The sequence below is a fragment of the Zeugodacus cucurbitae genome, chromosome 4, assembly GCF_028554725.1.
Source record: "Zeugodacus cucurbitae isolate PBARC_wt_2022May chromosome 4, idZeuCucr1.2, whole genome shotgun sequence".
Lineage (NCBI taxonomy): Eukaryota > Metazoa > Arthropoda > Insecta > Diptera > Tephritidae > Zeugodacus > Zeugodacus cucurbitae.
The window spans coordinates 3,037,485-3,059,741 of NC_071669.1; the positions used below are offsets into that span (position 1 = coordinate 3,037,485).

Genomic DNA, 22,257 nt, shown 5'->3' on the forward strand with positions numbered 1-22,257 from the left:
TTCTTTCTTTCTTTTTCTTCATTTTCTTCCATTTTCCTTGTATCAGTCATAATTTTGGTATATTTTTTGCATTTTTTTTCTTTTGCGCATTTGCTTAATTTAATATTTGCTTATTTATTTTTTTTTGTTTATAACTAATTTTTTTTTATTCAAATTATTGCAATTTTTACAGTATAATTTTTGCTTAAATAACTAGTTTTTTTGTTTTTGTTTTTATAAGTAATATTAATTAATCTACAAGTTCTTGTTTTCTTTTAATTTACATTACACACCTTGTGGCATTTTTTGCTTTTCTATAATCTCAAACGTGGGGAACTGAGTTGCGCAAATGGATATCGTATATCTCAAACGCACTGCTCGGCCACTTTTGGTTCAAGGAAAAATTATTTTTTTTATTTTTATTATTTTAAGCAACTTCAACACACCTGTCTGTGTGTGTCTCCTCACCAATTGTCTTTTCTTAAAAAATATGCTTTTCATTTTGCTTGCTTGCAATTCGTTTTAAACAGTTTTGTAAATGATTTTGCTTCCATTTTTCTTTATTATTATTAAAATTACTAACATATTAGTCATTCACTATGTATTTTACACAGCAGTTTCACATCTTACATCTTCCTGGTTTACATGCAAATCTTCAATATATATACTATATATATGTATGTACGTACCACTTTTAATTTTTTATTTTTATTTTCATTTTTTATTTTTCATTTTCATTTATTGTTTTCCTTTATACTGGCAAATTGTTATGAATTTTGCATTTAACCTAAACACTTAGCACCTAATGGTAATCAAGTATATTTTTAGCGGGAGAGGGGGGAGGTGTTATATTTGTGCTATTTACAAAGTGTACTTATGTGCTAAATGTATGCATATATACTCGTATTATATATATGTATGTATGTATCTAAGTGTGTTTTATGTTTTTTTCTTCAATTTGATTCTCCTCTATACCTAATACCTAATAATTCCTTAATTGGATAACACTAGAGATGCGGTTAATCAATAGTCAATAATCATGTCATGCAATAATAATAATAATAATAAGAGCATTAATACAAAAATTTAAATATCGCAATAATTATCATACACATTGTAAACATAATTGTTAATAATTAATTAAAATTCGTTAATCATAAATACATATATGTAGATCGTTGAGAATATCGGTAGTAAGTATTGTATGTAGTTCGTTAGTTGTGAGCATAATTTATAATTTCATGAGTACATAAGTATTTTTTTTTATGAATTGAGGGAGTTAAATTGAAATATCTCGCTTGAAAAGTAATGTGTGCTTTCGCAAGCTTTTGTGCTTTCGTACGATTTGAGAAATGTAAGCATGCAAGGTTATGTTTGCTTTGAAAATCACTGAAGTGAGTTGAAATTTACTGAAATGAGTTGAGAAAGTGTTTGTGTGAAGTGATGAAAGCTTTAAAAAACTGTGAAAGTTTGCTTGAAGAGCTTTCATATGCTCAAAGAGCTTTTATATGCGCAAAGAGCTTTCACATGCCCAAAGAGCTTTCATATGCACAAAGAGCTTTCACATGTCTAGAGAGCTTTCATATACTCAAACAGCTTTCACATGCCCAAAGAGCTTTCATATGCTTGAAGAGCTTTCATATGCTCAAAGAGCTTTCACATGCCCAAAGAGCTTCAATATGTTCAAAGAGCTTTCATATGCACAAAGAGCTTTCACATCCACAAAGAACTTTCACATGTCCAGAGAGCTTTCATATGCTCAAAGAGCTTTCACATGTTCAGTTCAGCGAATTTTGTGACATATTAATTAAGGTAAATGCTTTATAAATGAAATTTTGACTTTATTATTTTTAAGTAATGCAACTTTCGTGGTTTTTAGAAACGCGTAAAGAAAGCTCTAAAAATTTGCAAAGGTTTTAAATGCTTTTAATCTAGTATAAAATATTGCGTTAATTTTCAATTAAAAAGCTTCATGTTTTATATAATAAAATGCAAAAAGTGAGAAAAAAATATATTTAAAGATAGTAAAAACAATAAAATAAGAATAAAAATAATTTTACTGTAATTTTATTTTAAAAATATTTATTAATACAAATGTTTAAAGCAAATATTTATACACTATTTATAACTATAATTTTCAAGTGTATTTAAATAAATAATCTACAATTTTAAACACTAATTATGCATTATAAAAATATGAAAAATTAAAAAAAATAAAAAACAATTAATAAAAAAAAAATAAACAAAAAAATTTAAAAAAATATTTAAAAAAATATAAAATTAAATAAAAAAAATTATGTAAAAAATTTGATTGTAAAAATTGTATGTGAAATTTGAAAAAATTATGCATAATTAACCAATACACTTGAAAATGCATATACAATCATACATACAAAAAATTAAAAATATTATTTAATTTTTATTTTTATATAGCGTTAAATATAATTAAAATATAAATGGCATTTGTCAGCGTTTAAACTATTTGTTTATTATTTTAGTTTTTTCTTAATAAAATAATTAATGTTTATTGCAAACCAATTTGAGAAAAAAAATTTAAAGCAAGTCTCAGTGTACAAATTAATGTCTGTCGTTTAATAAATGGTTTTTCCAATTGATTGTTGTATTCGATAAAATGTAGGTATATCACAATTTTTTTTAATATTCTTTTTTTTTTTAACGGTAACATGCAGTGTTTTTGTGAGTATTTGGCAAAGCGTCCATTTTGTGAGTCAATAATTGCATTGCGCGAGAGTCAGCAATTGAAATTGAGTTCAACAGTTTTAAAGCCACTATGTGCATGTCATTTAAGAATTGCTTAGGGAATGAGAGCGTTAATTTTGAGGTGAGAAGTGTTGAGAAGTAAGGTTTGATCGGTATACAGTTAGAAGTTTTGAACATTTTCTGTTAAAATTACTAGAAAGAAAGGGTTTTCAGTTGTCAAAAATGTGTAGAATCATGTATTACAGTCAGTATAACAGTTTAGCACAGTTCGTAGAAATATGATGAAAGCAAAATGCAATAAATTGTGTAATAATTGAAAAATTGAAATACAAAAATTCAAAAATTTTAAAATTTTGTTAAACATTAAAAAGATTATTTTAATTAAGATTAAAAAAAATTTTAATAATTTCGAAAAAAAAGCTCAAAAATATTTTGGTATAATTAAAAAAAAAAATACAAATAAAAACATTAATTAAATTTTAAAATTTAAATTTAAATTTAATTAATAATTAAAAAAAAATAAATTAATTAAATTAAAATTAAAAAAAAATAATTAAAAAAATTTAAAAAATTAATAATTTCGAAAAAACAAGCTCAAAAATATTTTAGTATAAATCAAAAAAAAATAAAAATAAATAAATTAAATTAAAATTAAAAAAAAATAATAATTTTAAAAATAAAAAAAAATAAATTAAATTAAAATTAAAAAAATATTATAATTTAAAAAAATTAAAAAAAAAAATAATTTTCCAAAAAACAAGCTCAAAAATAGTTTAGTATAATTTATAAAACAATAATAACACACTGCTAAGCAAAAAACAACAAAATTTCTACTACACAATGCCTGTTTATCAACATTTTTTCTTTTTTTTTCATTAAATTACATTTTTATTTGTTCTGCACCAAATAACTGTTAATTTCTTCTTAACCTTTCTTAACCTGCAATTATACAAAAACACTCAGTTTATACTAGGGTTCTTTCGTTTTTACTTCCACCTTTTTAATACTCATTTTCCTTACTGCTGCCTATTACAATACTTAATTAGCTAGTCTGTTATTACTGTATATGCACCACTTAAACGCTTAACGTTGTATGGCTTTCATTTAACTGTTTTTTTTCTTTTACTTTATACAAAAACTGAATATTCGTTGAAGTGTTGTATAACCTCAAAATGAAATATACAAGTGCTTGGCTTTTTCTCACTACTCTCTCTCTGTCTAACCTTACTTTTTCGCTGTGGCTTGCTGATTTCCAATTTCTTAACAATCATTTGCAGTTTGCTTTCACATGCTTTTATGTGTTCTTTCCTGTTTTTGAAATAACTTTTCGCACCAAATCTGACTACTTTCGCCGCTTAGCGCTTTCATTACTAAATACTTTTATTGTTTTTTTTATGCTAAATAATTTAGTTGACGTGTCTTCTTTCTCTTCTTCTTCTGCATTTACCCACACTTCTTAATTTTTTATAATTTTTTACAAATTTGCCATTTTCATGCATGCAAATATTGATTTTCAAATGTGTTTTTTTAGTTGTTGTTATTATGATTTTTTGTTTTTTTTTCTTTTGTTGTTTTCGTCACACATACCTACTCATAGTATTCTGTAATTAGTCGTACGTACTCACACATATTTTAATTTAATACCCACTAGATTCTTTAAATTTAATTTGCTTTTCAGTTTTTTTCTTCTTCTTATATATGTTTGTATGTAGTAGTATTGTTGTTGTTGGTTGTTTAATATAAGTCGTCTGTATCGGTGCCTTTGCTGCTGCGATAGTAGTGCTGATCGTAGTAGTTGTTATTATAATAGTATTCGTCGTGGTAGTACTCCACCTCCTCCTCCTCATTGCCGTTGCGGTTAGCTTCATTTACACCAATGAGTGCACGTACGTCCTTCGGCTGCGCGCCTTCAACTTCGTCATCGTCTTCGTCGTCGTCGTTGCTGTCGTTGTCGTCGTCCACACCATCATCACCGCTGCTATTGCTGTTGTTGTTGTCTAAATAGAGTGTGGTCTCAATGGTGTTCAGTTCATTTGCGTTTGCACCTGGTGCCCAGCTCGCGAGCCGTGCATAGGCATTAGCATAACTTCGTTTATTCTCCTCCTCTTCACTTTCACCATTTTCGATTTGCTCATTCACATTTGTCACAGTTGTTGCCACACGACTTCGCTTGTATGCTTCATCTTCGTTCGTCTCATCCACTCACGCACTCAAATCCATCACTCTCAATTGCTGTCGGCGCGATTTCGCTGTGCGGTGTCCGGCGCCGATCTTTCTTCGTTTGCGTTTGGCGTCACGCTGAAATGCTACATTGCCTGGATCGTCGGCCAGCTGTGGGTACTTGTGTATGCTGTGTATGTCGATGCCAATCCAGCCATCCACATCGCCGTGCGACACAAGCTCCTCCTTCTCCTCTTCAGTCCAGTCACCACGTCCTTGGAAGCCAGCGGCTACCAGCTGTTTCTCGAGCTCCCACGCGCGTTCGACGGCACGCTTGTGCGCATGTTTAAGTATGCGATGTCTTTCCTGCTCGGGATCGACACCATATTTGATTATCACCACAGCGTCGGGTCCGTGCAGGCGTAATTCCTTGGCAGCGCTGCCGCCATGATCGGTCACTTCGTGTGTTGATATGTTGAACATGCCACCGAGTCGTCGCAGTTCTTCGTTGTCGTCGCGCAGTTTGAGCACATTGTCCTTGACAAAGTAGAATACATCTTGATCGTGTATGCTAAAGTGCAGATCGAGGAAGTAGGAGTTGTTGAATACGGATGAGACCACATCCTGTACTACGCTATTCGAGCCGTCGACGACGCTGACTAATGCACGTCCGCCAATGCGCGAAAGCAGCACACCCTCGCCGAAGACGCCGCGTCGGTAGCTAATGCGTGGCAGCAGATTACGCATCTTTGGTTCCATCTTCAGCAGCGGTTTCGGCACGAAATCGAAATCACTGAATTTCTCATTGGTCTTTTCGACGATGCATTCCAAACCGGAAATCACACCGAATTCAGGTGCCAGCGTATTGGATTTAATGGAAATTTGTGGTACGTATTGTGCGTCTTTGGTGTACTTCGAGCTCTGCATGCTACGCAAATCATAGCCGAAGAGTTGCAACCACGACTCCAAGTCGATCATGTAGTTTTGTGGTTTGTTAGGATTGACAGGATCATTGTTGTGGTAACGGTAGATGAAGACGTCTGTTGGATTGGACATCTCGGTTGCCAACGTCTCCCATTTGGGTGTCATCCATTGTCCAACTGTGGGATCGTAGTGGCGTCCTTCGGTGTAGATTAATTTGGTGTTGGGATCTAGCAGACCACCATGGAAGTCGATCGGTATGAAGAAGTCTGGATTGGTATCCTTGATGATACGGCCGAATGGTGTGCGTCTTATATCTTTGATTATTATGCCGTTCGGGTCGAAGAAGGCCAATGGTGAACCATTTTGATCGGTGGCTACATAGTAACGCTGATCGCCGTTCTCCACAGCAATAAGCATATCACGATCGTCGTAGAAGAAGCGCAAAGTCTTGCCCACTTTGGGGAAGTGTACGTGTGTCAGCAGTTTTGGTGTTCTTGGGTTGGCATAGTAGTACTGTGTTACATTACCCTTACTATCGTGCCAAGCTATCAAACGGCTGCGGTCATCATAGTAATACCATGATTGGAAGCGATCTCTTTCGAAGGCGTGTATCAGCTGACCGCGATTGTTATAACGGTACTTCTGTTCACCACGTCGCACCACAAAACCGCGCGCATCGTAATTGTTGAATTCGATCTCACCGACTTGTATGACACGATCGCCAATATCATAACTGAGATTAATTTTCTCACCTTGATCTACAATGCCGACAGTGTTGCCATTCTCATCGTACAAGTACTTCCAATTGTTTGTGCCGAGCACTTCGATCACATGACCATCAGCGTTGTAATTGATTTTGTCGAAGGATGTTGAACGTCCCAGCGTGGTCTTCTGTGATTTGATGCGATTTCGCAGATCATAATCCAACTCAAGGCGGAATACATCGAAGCTCTTGATATTCATAAGCACACTCTTTACACGTCCATGCTGATCGTAATCGATGATCGTGAAGAATTGTTTAGCCGAGTCTTGTATAACGGTGCGATTGAAAGCGTTGCGTGTAATCTTCAGATCCTGTACGACTTCCAGTTGTCCTAGGTTTTGGCTGTACTTGTAACGTGCTGTGGGCACTTCCTTATCATCAATGGACATCTCAATGCTACTGAGACGCGCATTGCCATCGTAGAAGTACTTATAGTGTGCGGAAGCTAAAGAGTTCTTCGAGCCGAAACGTACCTTTTCATCCTTGAGAATGCCAGCGTGATACTTGAACTCGCGACGTAGCTCAAAGCCAGGCTCCTGCACCTCAACTGATTTGATGAGGCTCGTGGTGTCCTGATAAGTGTAGTGAGTGCTTGATAGCCCAGCCAGAATTGTCTCCAAACGGCCAGCGGAATCATGTACAAACGCCACTTTGCCTGACTGGTGTGGATGTATCTTGGCGAGTATCTGTCCTTCATCGTTGTACAGAATTTCGAATGGATGACGGTTGATCGGGGAGAAGTATTGGTATTTGAAGAAGCCGAGCGAGGTTTGCAGTGAGAATGAGTGTATATGGCCGCGTGGAGTAGTCAAACTTTGTAGCGCGCCAGCATCGTCGTACTGCAAGAGGTAGTCAGAACGACGTGGTGTGGTCACCTTCAGTGGCAGCGAGCCGAACATGTCTTTGAAGGCATAAACCATCGATGACCCGTCACCGTATTTAATTTCGTTTAAGCGTCCGTTGCGATCAAAGGTGTAAGCTTCTTGCAGCACACCCCACTTCCAGCTCACCAAACGACCAAAGCGATCGTATTCCAAGTCGACATCAGCATAGTCGCCCGATTGTGGACGGAAGCTTACGGGACGTGCTGTGCGGTCATAGGTCACATTCAGGAGTTCTTGTTTATCGTCCACGAGCACAACGACAGATTGCGCATCGCGGTCATACTCAAGCGTCAACACATTATCACCATTCACACGCAGCTTGCGTCCGACTTGTGAGACTGGGCGTGGTCCCTTACCTTGTTTGCCCTGTTGCATGCGACGCACGAAGTAACGCCATTCAAAGCGATTAGCCAGATCACCAGCGATTTCGGTGCGCTGCTTGGCGGGTACTGGATAGCTTTCACCAATGACAGGGTTGATTTCAGCCAAAATAGCGTACGGTACCACCTCCATTTGTACGGTGTGACCCCATGGTGTTAGACTTGTCATTGAACCGTCCATTTCTACAGATGTCTTCGATTCGGCGGCACCGTTGCGTACCATGACAGTTGAGCCTTGTATGAGCATCGATTGTTCCTTCTGTGCATTTTCGGATATCTTAACTTGTGCACCTTTAACGCTCAAATCGAACACCAAATCAATGACACGACCAGTTGGTGTAACAGCCGAAGTGAGACGACCAAATTCATCATAGTTGTAGACGTAAGAGCGACCAGTGGAATCGAGTTTCGTCTTTAGCAAGCCAGTTGGGCCGTGATATTCAAATGTCACATTGTAGTTGTCTGGTGTGCTCAGTTCGTGCAACATCTTCATGCGGGTCATGCGTAGACGACATTTCTGACCCTTCGTATTTTCAATCGAGTTCACCTGAGATGTGTAGTCGCGCAGTAGGAAGACCTTATTGCCCGCCGCATCGGTTACTGTACTCAATTTGCCGTTGGAAGTGTTGACATTGTAAGTGAAGACATACGTGGTTTCGCCGGTTAGAATATTCTTTGTGGAGACGTGTTGGCCGAATCGATTAAAGATGTAAATCTCTTGCATATCTGGTGCATAGATCTCATACTCGCGTGACACGCTGGCTTCGGGTATGCTGGACATAACCGAGCGTATGCGGTAATTCGCCTGATCAGCGATGTGCACATGACCATCGGGTGTAACTGAAAGTGCTGCAATAGTGTTAAACTTGGCGCTGGTTGCTAGGAAGTGCTCTGCCTCGAAACAGTCACAGCCACGTTCCAAACAATTGCATTTCGACTCGGCGCCGGCGAAAGGTGTAATGCGACCGTCGGTGCCAATGACGCGCACACGGTTGATGCGTTGCGAGTCGCTCTCTGCCACATAGAGCTCACCCATGGGACCAAAAGATATCGATTGTGGCATCACGAGCGTGGCATGTGTAGCCAAATCGGAGTCGTAAACAGTGGAGGTGGTGGCGCAATGTAGCGGACGTCCGGAGATGACGCGCACACGACCATCGGGTGTCATACGCAAAATCATATGATCATCGATGATATGCAGTGTATTGTCCAAGGGGCTAACGGCCAATTCGGTAGGCCAACGCAAATGCATCTCTTCCAACTTCAGTGTGCCCTCGCAAGGTATGGGCTTCCAGTGTGACTTGTGCATGTGATTGCCAATCAGCGTTGTGACGATGCCATCACGATCAACCATACGGATGTTTGTGCCATCTGCGAAGTATAAGATATTATCGCTGGAAATAGCGATGCCTTTGGGATATGCTAGTTTCGCGTCCTTCGCCAGTGCGCCATCACCACAATGTGCCTCATCGCCTGGTAGACAACGTTCACCTGAGCCTACAATGGGTTCCCAGTTCTTTTCCGGTTGCGAATAATCATTAGTGTCGCGTACGCGTATGATTTGATGTGACTCGGGATCGGATATATAAAGCGTGCCATCTAGTGGACTCAATGCCATGTGGTAGCGGTAGGAGACGCGTGTGGCATTCAACTTGACCACAGTGCGTATGGTGCCATCGGTCATAATGCGACGTATGTAGTTAAAATCGCCGACATATAAACTGCCATCGGGTGAGGCGGCTAAGGCGACAGGCGCAAGCAGACGTTGCTTGTATGCCAAACCCTCGCAATCGTTGCATTCGAGCGGACGTTGATGGCCATCACCCATGGTAGTGAGTATAACACGTGGTTTATTCTTCAGATAGATATTGGAGCCATCACCCTTCTGCAGTATGCCTTCATGGAAGTTGTAACGGTGGTGTATATCAAGATTCCAACCGCCGACCTCGGAGATGGACATGTCATGGCCAGAGAGCTTGGTGGTTTGTATATCCCAAATGATGTCCTTGCAGTCGGTGTACTGATAGCCAACCTTGACAATTGCTGTGGTCACGCCATAGACACGTTGACGGTAGATGTTCAAACGGTTCCATGCATAGGTGAATTTAATGCCCGGATCAGCCTCGAAAACACGCTCGAACAGTATACCCTCGATGGTTATGCGCAGATGTATCAGATGCAGTGAATCCGGTATAGTTTCAGGTGTCAACTGTAGTTTAATGGTTGAAAGATAGCCAGCGGCGCGTGAAGAGTGATACACCAAATTCAAACCAGTGCCAGGGATTTGCAGTGACTCCTGTATAACTTGAGATTCGGCTAAAATGGCGGAACGATCGGGGCAAGCGCCTTGGAAACCATGCTTCCACGAGGCCAACACAACCGGTTTCATGAGATCGTAGTCGTGTGAGAAGCACGTGTGCGGTATGGGTATCAAATTCTTCTCCTCCGACATGGACATAACCACCACATCGATGATGATCACCTCGTTCCAGGGTATTTGTACGATGCGTGACTGTGGACGGAATGGTGAGCGTCCGAATTGTAGTGTAACAGCGCCGCCACCATTTACCATCAGATCGAACCAACCGTCGTCGCGTGTAAGCGTGAAGCCTTCAAGTAGTGTCGTGGTGGAGACGCGCACACCCACCAAACCCATGCCGAGTGAGGTGACAACGCGACCGCGTATAACAGCGGAACGGCTGCAGGGGAAAGAGGCGGAAATGGTAGAGTATAAGTAAAGAGTTTGATAAAATGTTTTTGTGTGGCATAAAATACGAATTTCTTTATTTTTTCTGTAGAGAGTAAAATATATGCTAGCGAATAGTTAGGAAAAAACATAACTTACTAACAAGCAGTAGAAAAAACGTAAAATAAAAATTTATGCTAAAAAACGTATTGACATTTATAAATAAACTACTTAAACAAATAACGGTAAATTGCTAAATTAACGGCAAATAAGTTGAAATAAATTCATAAATTTACACACGCACATATAAACATAAATTAGACTTTCTTCATAACACATAAGACACAATTGAACGAAGTTTGAACGAGCGAAAGAGCGAACGAACGAACGAACGAACAAATGAACGAACGTACGTATGTTTACAAGGTGTTCGTAAGTTTTTTTTTTTTTTTTAGATGCTGCTCCTTTTTGGAGGTGTACATAACGGTAGTTTTTGAATTTTTTGAATTTTTTAAAAAAATTTTTTAATTTTTTTTAACTTTTGTTTTGGATTTTTTTGTATTTTTTTGCATTTTTTTTAATTTTTTTGTTATTTTTTTATTTTTTTTTTGTTTTTGCTATTGAAACTAAAACCTAAATTGTTTTGCAGTAGGGTTGCTACGGTTCATTTAATGCGCTTATATTTTGTAGAAGTGGCGCATCAATATTGTAACGGAAATCAAGTAATAATGAAGTGTTGTAAATTATGTGAGAGACAGCTGCACTGCTAAGCGCCTAAAATGGCGCTACATGGCGACACGAAGTCATTTCAAAATGATGATTTTATGTTAGACGTGAAGGGTTAAGTGAAAATGAAAATAAAAATTAACGAAAAAGGGTTAATGAAATGAAAAGTAAATGAAGTGATTGACGTGTAAGTAAGAAATTAGAAAAATTAACAGTTTAATTACGACAAATTAGTAAAATGAGCGAGTAAAAATATGTTAAATTATGAAAATGAATAGCTAACTAAGAAATCATTTTACCAAACAACCAACGAATCATTTTTTTTTTTCATTTTTTTCAAAAGAGTATTTAGGTTAGTTATTTTAGTTTGAGCGCTTTTGCTTTTGCTTACCTTGCATTGAAATAATTCCAAAAAATGCTGTTAGTGTTTAATGAATTTAGTTGTGATTTTTGATTTTTGCACGATTTGTTTGTTTTTGTAATGTTTTTTTGTGATTTTTTTCATTTTCGTATTTTTTTTGAACGAATTCAAAGTGCCGTAAGTTATGCATTTGGGCAAAATGTTAACATTTCGCAATCGTACAAATCGTATTAGATTAGTAATTATTGGTTATGTAACGCAGTGGTTGGTTATGTAGTAGTAGTGGTAGTGATGTTGGTAGTAGTAGTAGGTTAGTAGCAGTTTTAGGGCGCGCGTGTAAGAGAAGAGAAGAGAGTAGAGAAAATTAATTGCATTAGACGTTGAATACGTTGCATATATTCAAACTTATTTAAACTGTATTATTTTTTTAAATTTTCTTTCCAAAAAAAATGTCTTCAACGAAAGAAAAAAAAAAAAAACTGAAACTAAGACACGAGTCATTAGCTCATTACGAAAACTAGTTTTTGTTTGTTGTTGTAAGGCTGAGTAAATCTTAAATATTTTTTGTGTATTTTGCGTAGTCTCAGCACGCAGCGCACGCGCTTTTCATCATCAATTTGCTTCTCATAAAATTTTTTTTAATTTTCCTTTTTGTTTTGTTTTTCTGTTGCCTACATTTTGGGTGGTAGTTTTGGTGCAAAAACAAAGGACATATAGTGGGAGTTATATTTACATATGTTTTTTGGGGTTTTGTAGGGATATTTTTTTTTTTTTTTTGGGATGGGATATTTTTAGACGTGGGCACGATAACTTAAAAATATCAAAACGTAAGAACTTAAAAAAGGCAAACTAGTTGTCATTATGCATTATTAGTTTGTTGTTGCTTTTTTTGTTTTTCTCTTATTTTTTTGTAACAGGATATTTACATCCACTATACACACTAAAATATCAGCGTTTATGTAATGCAAAAAATTTTGTTGCTTTTTTTTATCAAATCAAAAAATTGTCTTTGTCACCAATTGTATGTTGCTTGTTTTGCTTTCAATATGCTTTTCAACATAGCTAAATTTTGTTCAAACTTAAAATATATACTAAAAAAAAGTGTAGGCATAAATTGGCAAACGCTTTGAACAAACCTTTCATTGAACGTCTCGAGTTTGGCGTAGTTCTGCAGACTGCTCTCGTCAATCAAGAATTTCATGCGTTCGAAGAACGAGGCCGTGATGGCTGGTGGTTGCTTGCGCAGCAAAACATCAATCGGTTTGGGTGCGGAGACGCACAGCTGTGATGTCTTGCACACATGACTGGCGCAGCACTCGGGATCCTCACAGTCGACGAGACCATCTGTTAAAAACCACAATTATTTATTATAAAATGTCAAAACTCAAATGTAGTGCCACCACTCACCCTTATCGTTGTCCTTGCTGTCGCCGCAATTCAACTCGAGCGCTATGCCGCAATCGGGCCCATCCCAGCCCTCGTAGCAGCGGCACTCCCACTGCCCCTCGCCGCTCACGCGACACTGTCCATGCGCCGAACAGCCATTCGGACAGCCCTCGATGGTGCAGTGCTTGCCATTCCAACCGGTCACGCAGAGACAGGTGCCATTCTTGCACTGACCATGCTCATTGCAGCGCGTATCGCAGAGTTTGGTGTTGCAGTATTCGCCGCCCCATTCGGCATCACAAGTGCAGGCATCGCCCACACAGCGTCCATGTTGTCCACAGTCCAAGTCGCAGAGCTCCTTCGAGCAGTCGTCGCCACTCCACTTCGGTTCGCAGGTGCAGGTCTGTGTGTCCACATCGAAGTTGCCGTGATTCGAGCAGTCTGGTAGGCATTGCAGCGCGTCTTTATCTACGGTCGCGCAATCGGTGCCCTTCCAGCCTTTCTTGCAGATGCAAGTGCCATCGGCGCAGAAGCCATGACCCGAGCAGTTGGGGTGTGGACAATCAACTGGGGTATAAAAGAAAAGTTATAAAATTAGTAAGTAATTTGGTTGGAGCTGTGATAATGTAAATATTTTTGGGACTCAGCACTTCCAAATCTAATTAATAATTCGTGAAAAAGCGCGCTTTCATTACCTTCCTCGCAGAATTTGCCTTTGTAGCCACGCATGCACTGGCACTTGCCGCTCACGCAGTGACCGTGTCCATTGCAGTCGGCCACTTCGCACTCATCGTGCCGCAACGAGCACTCTTTACCCTTCCAACCGGGATTACAAATACATTCGCCGTTAATATATTCACCATGCTGCGAGCACAGCACTGGGCAAACGCTCTCGCTGCAGTCGTCGCCACCAAAGCCGGGATTGCATTGACAATGCCCAAGCAGACACTGTCCGTTGCCGGAGCAACCATTCGGGCAATTCTGTGTCATATCCTCGGCAATGGCGGCATAGAAGGTGACCTCCTGTGCGTCACCATCGTCGTTATATAGCGAGACGAACCAGTGACCGGGTTCCATGTAACGTGTAACTTCGCGTGTTATCGATAACTGTACGAGTGATGGCCCGTAGAGCGATGAGAATGTGTCGTTGTGATGTTGATGTGTGTATGGAATGTGGAACATGGAATGCATAGTTGTGTGTATAGCGGTTTGTTTGATTTGATTTTGTGGTGTATTTGGGATGAGAAACAAGAAAAACACAGAGAAACAGTTCGGTTAATAAAGCATTAGTTGTACGTTAAACAGTTTGAAGCGACAAATAGTACGATATATATGATATACACTAACAATAACCACATATGATAAGCGTAATAACTTATAGCTACAACTACAAATACACGCTTAAGGCTTAGCAAAAATGAGAAAGCTACTCACGTGTGCCGCTCGCGCTGTCCTTGTGCTGGCGCTAAAGCCACTCAGCACCTCCTTAAAGTGATACTGTGTGTGTGTTGGCAATGCATTGCGACGTCCATAGACACCTATCGAGGCGCCGCGCGGTATAGTATAATCGAATTTCACATAAGCCGGTTCCGATTGATAGAATTGCATGTTCCAATAGCTATACGGTTGTATCTCCTTGGTAAGTTTCTGTCCCAATGTGATTTGTCCGAAGGTTGTGCCATCTGGTGGGAAACTGCGTGCCGGGAAAGTACGCGCTCCTACTCCATATCGTACGCATTGCATTTAAGAGTGCGCATCATGTTAAAGCAGGCATTCGATACGCAAGCGAGTTAATTTGTACGCGCAAAACGCAATGAGTGATGTGTGGTGGTGAGCGTGATGAGTGTACACAAAGAGAGCGTAACACAGACGCGAGTTGAGTGAGAAGAGAAAAAGGGAAAAAAGCGTACGGTTTTTAGACATGGAAATTAAATATTTTTTCTATTTAAACATTATTTATAAAACAAATTAGTTATACTAGAAAATTTACAAGTTCGTATGTAAATTTACAAGAGTCGAGTTTTTTTTCTTTACAGCCTGCAAATGCTTTACATTTTTGCAGTTTATAGTTTCAAAAATCAATGAGAAATGGAATGTTATGTTTTCTTATAATCGATCGTTTCTCTAATATACAGCATAATCCTGCAACACGGTTGTCAAAAAAGCAATCCAGCTATCTTATTGGTCACACAGTGTAATGCCTCCTAGCATTACTTCAGTAGAGAGAATAACACGTGCATTTGTTGCTGTTAATTTTATGTCGTTGAATAGGTGGGAGTGTCTCTCACACAGTACTCAGTTCACGCTGTTTAACATTTCGTTCAATCGCGCTTCTAATTCTCAACCGTATAGTTTTAAAAATTTCAGAGCGCTTTAGAAATCCATTTGATCGTTGTATGTAAAGTAGTATATTTTTTGTTGATGGCTTTGGAATGAGTTTTGAGTTGATGAATTAAATATTTAGAAAATATTTGTTTTCTAAAAATGGTATTTTTACAGCATTATTAACATAGAGTAAGAGTATCTTACATATTCTAATGATAATGAATTGTATTTTGCTTGTGATGTGATGTGTCTAAATTTTGCCCAGTGCCAAATTCTGTACTCAAGGTGATGTTGATGTTATTTATACAAGTTATGAAGAGGTTAGAATGATAATTTCTTATAAATATGATTATTTAATGAATATATAATTAATGGCTTAAGATAATTTGTCATTCATAGAGAATAATAGTATATTTATTCCAAAATGTTAGACTATTGTATTATTCTATAATTAGTATTCAAATACCATTCTTAATAAGTATATTTAAGTAAATATAAATATATTTATATATGCACAATTTACAAGCAATAGTTGCAGAAGTAACATAACACCTTTCAGGTTAGGACTTTACAGTCATGAGTGATGAGGTGTTAAAATTTCAACGGTTATATATGTATGAAGCTTTTTGTTGGTTAATTAAGTTTAATTCATAATTCAATTAATCAGTTTGTTAGTCTACCAGCAGGTCGAGGTGTGTGTGTGATGTTAGTACATTTTAGTCACCATAAACCATTTTAAAACAATCACCTTCAAGTATCAGAATAGGCATAACATCAGGACATGCAATTTTGCTGCCATCACCAGCAACAACAACATGATCATCAACACTGACAGCATGCGCTGCATCAACACCAAGCAAATTAGTAAATGTAGCAGTGGTAGTTGTTGAAATGAAAGATTCTTCAGTGGCATTAACAGTATTAGTTAGCAAAGATGCTGTGGTGGCAGCAATTGGTGAGTATGGTGGATGAATGAAATTGTCGGTAGTGTGCGGCGCGGTGGTCGTAGTGGTAGCGGCAGTGGCAGTGTCAATAAAGCTAGCTGTATCATCGCGATCCTCTAATGGCACGAAGTGTGCTTCGTTGTCAAAAGCGTCAACCGTTTCAGTTACCGTTAAGAAATCCGCGCACTTGCAAGGACACTCCGGTATGGGTGGCGGTGGTTCGGGTATGCAATAAGGACTCGGTTGTTCATCGGCATGTGTATTTGTTGGTGGCGCAGCCATTTCGTGCGACGGCGCTTTTATGCGTTCATGCGTAAGCACCTCTTGCACATCGTGCGACTGTCCACCGATGGGCACGGCCACATGTAGCGTATACACGGAGTTACTATCACCTTCGGTGGCTATTGAAACATTCACGAGTATGTGTTTGGTCGGCGCATCGTACGTTTCACTCACTATGGGCGGTTTCAGCGGATATGGCGGCAGCTTGTCGGCGTAACTGTTGGCGGTGTTTTCATCTACGCCACCTTTGAGCACTTCATTTTCTGCATGCGACGGATATCTGGGTGGCCGACTGGTGACAATTTCCTTACGCTTGCCATATGCATAACTCGGCTTCTCTTGCGCGCTGGTGTTGCGAACACCGTCACCAATGGTTTTATAGATCTCATCCTCACTCGAGTGTGTATTCTCCAGCTTGATGATATCAATGTCGTCCGCATTCGTTTCAGCAATGAAAGGCGGATAGTCATTAGTTGCGGCGTCAGCGTTGGAGTTTGTATTGAAATTACTATTGCTCTTGATTATGTTAGCGGGTGCGTTGTGGTTGCTGGCGTGTTTGTTGTTGTTGTGTTGGTGCGGCATTAAACCGTCATTAAGCATCAGCTCGTCTTCCGAGCTGCTTTCATCAACTACAGCTGTTGACGTATTTTTTTGCTTTCCGCTTAAATGGTTCGGTTGTATTGTTGTAGCATGCGCTGGCGCTTCATCTTCAGCAGACGCTTCCCTGGTTACATGATTGCTGTTTGGTTTTTGTGTTGCTTGTTCAAAGTCTGTTTCATCAGCTTGCTTGTCGCTCCTTTCTAGTGGCAGCAAATCTGCCACTGCTCCTTCCTTTTTACTTTCATAACCCAAAACCACTACATTACTTTTTTGTACATCTCTTCCGTCCGCTGCCGCTCTCAGTTGCTTGTCGCTTGCAACAGCTTCTTTGCTTGCCACTGACGCTCGCTCATTTATCTCCATCGTTTGTCGTTCATCAGCTGTTTTCATTAGTTTTGCTGTTGTTGTTGTTGTCTCAACACCAACTATTGCTGTGCTGTGTTTTTCAATCATTGCAGCACGTTCGTTTTGCATTTGACTTTCGTTTAGCTTAATTTCCAGTTCGCTTTCGCTCGCCGCACGCCCCGCTTGCCACGCGCCATCGCCAGCTCTTGTTGTCTCCGTGCGTGTCTCTACATCATCATATGCGGCGCGCTGCCACTCTTCTTGCTCATTCAATTCGGATTTATCAATTTTTATGACACTTGACGTGTCTGCGACCAGTGGTGTGGCTGGCGTTCGCGCGGTGTAGCCGACATCATCATAGCTGTCAACCAAATCACGCTCATTATTGTTATCATCAGTTGCAGCTTCGTCCGTATCGCTTTCACTATCACTCAACGCGTTGTCGCTTGTGCCATTATGACGATTGATTTGAGTATCATTTGCATCATCAAATTCTAGGTAGCGCGCTGTAGTTTCTTGCGCGTCCGCACTCAAATTATTTTTTGATTTTTTAGTCGCATTACCGTCCATTTTATTGTCATCACTTATGGCGTTGTTTTTGTCAATTGGCGCAGCGCCTATGACGGCGTTATTGCTGCTCAGTTTTTCCGGTTCGTTTCTTAGCACTGGTGGCCTGTCAATTTGATTATCATCATCAATAATCACATTGAGAAACTGCACTGCCGCTGACGCTGGCAAGACAGGTGCGTGTATTGGGCGCCCAAAGTGTTGTCTAAGCTTTTTAATATGTCTCGGCTCGTGCGCTTTACGTACACGCAAATTGCTTTTCAGCGGTTTATAGGCGGCCGTTTGTGCTTCTTCTTCAGCCACACCTTCGGCAGTCGCAGCGCGCGTTCTCGCTACATTTGCGCGCGGCGCCGCACCAGTTGTAATCGATATCTCATTAATTTCAGTCGCCGCTTTAAAAATATATTCCTCCGTGCCTTCGTCTTTGTTAAGAAACTCCGCATGCGAGTCACTTACTTCACGTTGCGTGTCACCTTCAACGTAATCAATATCACCATTAAATATATCACCAGCGTCGCTAGTCGTAAGGTCAACCTTTGGGTGCGACGCTGTGGGTGTTGGTGCTGTTGTAGACGCGTCTTCAATTGTATTCCCTTCCACCAACGCAGCAGAGTTTGCATCGCTAGCCGCGTGTGCGTTGCCACCATCATTTCCGTCGCTTGTCAAATTTACTACTTCATTATTTTTATCCCTAAAAGCCTTTGACAAAACTTTGGCAATTGTCGTCAATGTCGTCTCATACTGCTGCCCATCAGACACATCATCGGAGGTCTTCGCGGCAGCGACAATTTCAGCGTCAGACGTTTGTGCTGCCGCGCCTTCAACACCAGTCTCAGCGGCGTTGACGACGGCAGCGGCAGCCGTTTCTTTGTCATCATTAGAGTTTTGATTGAGATTTAATACGTTATTGATTTGCAAAGTTTGCGTCGCAGATACACTGTCGCGTCTTGGCATGCGGTTACTGTTGGGCGTGTTATTACCGTTATTCCTGTCATAATCAGTCGCAATATTTTCAAACTCCTTTGGCATTTCGAGCGCTTGATTGCCTAACGCGGCGGCAGCATTATTATTTGCCGGTTGTGTATTAGACAACGGCGGCGTTTGACATTTATGCAACGCGCTTGTTGCTGCGGTCTCAAGACAGCGCGTTTTGGGCTCCGTCGATTGTTTTGCTTCATTGGTCTCAACGCTTGTTGTAGGCCACGTTCGATGCGCAACCGTCGCTGTATTACTTTCCCTTAGCTCGTGCGCTTTCACCTCTTCAACCACCAAATTTGTTGGCTGCTCCTTTGTATCTAGCAGATTTCCCACACCTGCCGTTTGCGCCACCAACTCAATCACCTTGTCGTTAGTCAACTTCAACTCCATATCCTCCACATTTGCCATTGTCTTTTGAGTAACTTCAAAGCTGTCAGCGTTCGCGCTATTGCCAACAGTTAACAGTTCACTGTCGCCGCTGTCACTGTCGTCCTTTGCCTTATCAACACCGACGCCATTGCCATTCTCCAATTTATGTTCGCCATTATACTTGTTGTTTATAACATTGTCGTGCGCTTTCATTTCATCATCGCGCTTCGTATGCGCACTCGTAATTAAGTCGATGCTTTCGAAAGTTTGGTCTGTCATTAAACTTCGACGATAACGCTTCTTTCGTGCGCCATGTTGTTGCCAAATGGCGTTGAATGGCTTGTGGACTTTCAACAGCGTTTGCTGTTGGATTCGTTTTTGCTTTTGATATAACTTTTCCTGATAGTTCTTCCGCTGCCATTGTAGTTGTTGCTGTTTTTGTAGTTGTCGTCGTTTATACGCTTGTGTCTCGAATGACAGGCGCGTCCGCGCTGCAGCGCTATCCTTTGTTTGTTGTTGTCGCCATATTTGCTGTGTCCCGTATGTGTGGCCGCGCTCAAGGTATGAACCAGCGGCGGCTCTATCTAGCACCGATTGCACTTCGTTTCTAATGTCTGGAGACAACAGCGCATGGTTTTTTTAAACAATATTTCACAGTAATTAACCTAACATTTGCTTAATTCTCTACATTTATTACGATTTTTTTTTTTTTTAATTTTCTATTATGCTTTAAGTTGCGCTTTAATTAAATAAGAGCGCCTTTCTATATAACTTCTTATCGGCTTATGACACTAATGAATATTTCTTGTGCGCTCGCGCTTCGAATTACACAAATTATGCAAATGCTTTTAGACAGTGGTGGGGACGGAGGCGGGGGCTGCTGGCGCGTAAATTAAGTGTAAAATGTGTTTTTAATGCGATTTTACCAATGAGTGAATTGCCGCCGCCCACAAAATGGCGCGGTTGTAAGCATGAAAGGTGAAAGAAATCAAACGCGCGTCAAGGGAATCCAACGCGCCAGGGGTGGGCAAACGTTAAACGCACTAAATGTTGGCAATTGCTGACAGTGGCGCTTTTTTTTGGCTGAGAAAGAAAGCAATTTTTGTCTAATATGCTTAGACATTCATGCATTGTGGCTTAGGTTGTACTAATAATAATATATTCGTGATCTCTGTGTAACCAAGGGAGATTGTGGCTTTGCATATTCAATACGCGCTGATTGCACGCGTTTCAGTTTTGATTTAATTTGCTACGTTTTTACCTCTAATGACTTTGTCATTATAATTTATATTTTCGGCATTAATTTGAGTAATAACACGCGCGGGAGATAATATGCTGAATTTGAAAATTTCATTAAAAGCTTCTAAGTAACTGCGGTAGAGGGCGCTCTTGGTATAAATACTATAATTTATTAATTAAAGTTGAAAATTCTAGCACTAGGTAGGTATAAATAGCTCATAATCTACATCACTTTCAATCTCCTTTCAAATCTAACTATTTTCCAAAGCAAACTTTTGCGCTGCCCAACTACAATATATTTCCGCTATTGTGCTGTAATTACTTTTCCAATAGTGTGAACACGCCTTATACGCAAACATTTTCGCATGACTCACACAGTCATTACGTCAATGGGGGCGATTTGGCGAAATCTTCAATTAGCATTAAATTACGAAATTTCGGCGCTTTCAAATACAGAAAACTCATTTATTTTCAACACAGAAGAATTTAATTTCGAATTGGTGCAGAAGAAAACGTTAAGAAATGTGTAAGCAAAGTGCGTTCTCACTTTTGTCTACAGCTCAGCTCTTGCAGTCTCAACTTCCCGGCGTCAATTTCCGGCTAACAAAGTTGACCTGTAATTGCAGCGCTGCTGCATCCTGCCACATCCACAATATTTGTTGTATTTTGTACTTTACAACAACAACAATATATATTGCTTTTTTTTACTTTCTCCACTTTAGACGCCATTGTCGTGGTCTATTTATGGTTAAACAACTTTGTCGAAAGTGTCAACGGCAGACGGCGTTGAATAAATAAATAAAAATTAAAAGGCGAAAACAAATGAATCGAAGATTCAACGGTGGGGTATAAAACATAGAAAATAAGCATATTTTTTAAATTTTTTGGCTGCTGAATAACTGAAGCTTTGCCAACAATAATGAGAGTGTCAAGCGCGCTTTCAAACAGCAGACAGCGCCAGTCGGTTTGTAGCGCCGGGGTGAGCCGCACTCGGCGTTAGCTACCGACTCAAGCCAGCTCAAGTGACAATTTTATTCATTTGATTTTGCTTAAACTTTGAGCTGTCTGTGCCGTTTTTTGTTTTTGTTTTCACAACAGACAATGTCTACAAGCCCCCTACTCCACTCCTCACTGTCTATTGCTGTCTACTGCTATTCATTACACCGTTATTCGTTGATTTCTCTACACGCGACGCTTCAACGCCATACTTAGCGCCAGCAAGTGAAACTCATTTAAAAATAATTAAAACTTGAAAATAATTACCTCCATTATTGGCATTTGCCAGCGACGATGATGCGGGTGACGAGGCAACGGCTCCGGTCGTACCTATGGCAGCTACCGCCGATGACGCCGATGCTGGTGATTGGTAGGCAGTCGATGATGGTAAGGTGCCACCGCCACCGCCGTTGCCCAACAAGTCAGCGCTACCGCTGGCTGCCTGCGCCGCTGCCGCTTGTGATGCCGATATCGAGGAGAGTGATGAGGTTGCCGTTGATGCCGTGACCGTGGTGGGTTGTCCGAATTTCGTTAGATCTGTGTTAGTGCTTTTGGCGGCCGTCACTACGGATGCCTCGTTGCCGACTAGAATTGTGCGTGGTTCGTCCATGGATAAGTGTAATACACCGGATACTGTGTGAG

The 22,257-nt window shown here is 39.9% G+C and overlaps 1 protein-coding gene across 6 annotated transcripts in view; it reads right to left on the reverse strand.

Annotated features, from left to right (window-relative positions):
- Positions 1 to 4,198: 4,198 nt before the first annotated feature.
- Positions 4,199 to 22,257, reverse strand: part of LOC105220773 (teneurin-m) — a 319,151-nt gene continuing 301,092 nt past the window's right edge. For 4 of the 6 annotated variants that reach the window (XM_029043495.2, XM_029043513.2, XM_054229537.1 and 1 more), the window contains 8 exons: positions 21,883 to 22,248; positions 16,044 to 19,994; positions 14,405 to 14,688; positions 13,666 to 14,077; positions 12,992 to 13,537; positions 12,721 to 12,928; positions 11,615 to 11,641; positions 4,199 to 10,510 (listed from right to left, as the gene is read on the reverse strand). In XM_029043495.2, the coding sequence (XP_028899328.2) occupies positions 4,903 to 10,510; positions 11,615 to 11,641; positions 12,721 to 12,928; positions 12,992 to 13,537; positions 13,666 to 14,077; positions 14,405 to 14,688; positions 16,044 to 19,994; positions 21,883 to 22,248 (11,402 nt within the window). In that variant the 3' untranslated portion in view covers positions 4,199 to 4,902. The remainder of the gene's footprint in view (positions 10,511 to 11,614; positions 11,642 to 12,720; positions 12,929 to 12,991; positions 13,538 to 13,665; positions 14,078 to 14,404; positions 14,689 to 16,043; positions 19,995 to 21,882; positions 22,249 to 22,257) is intronic. The other 2 variants (XM_054229535.1, XM_011197278.3) reach the window with 2 other exon arrangements.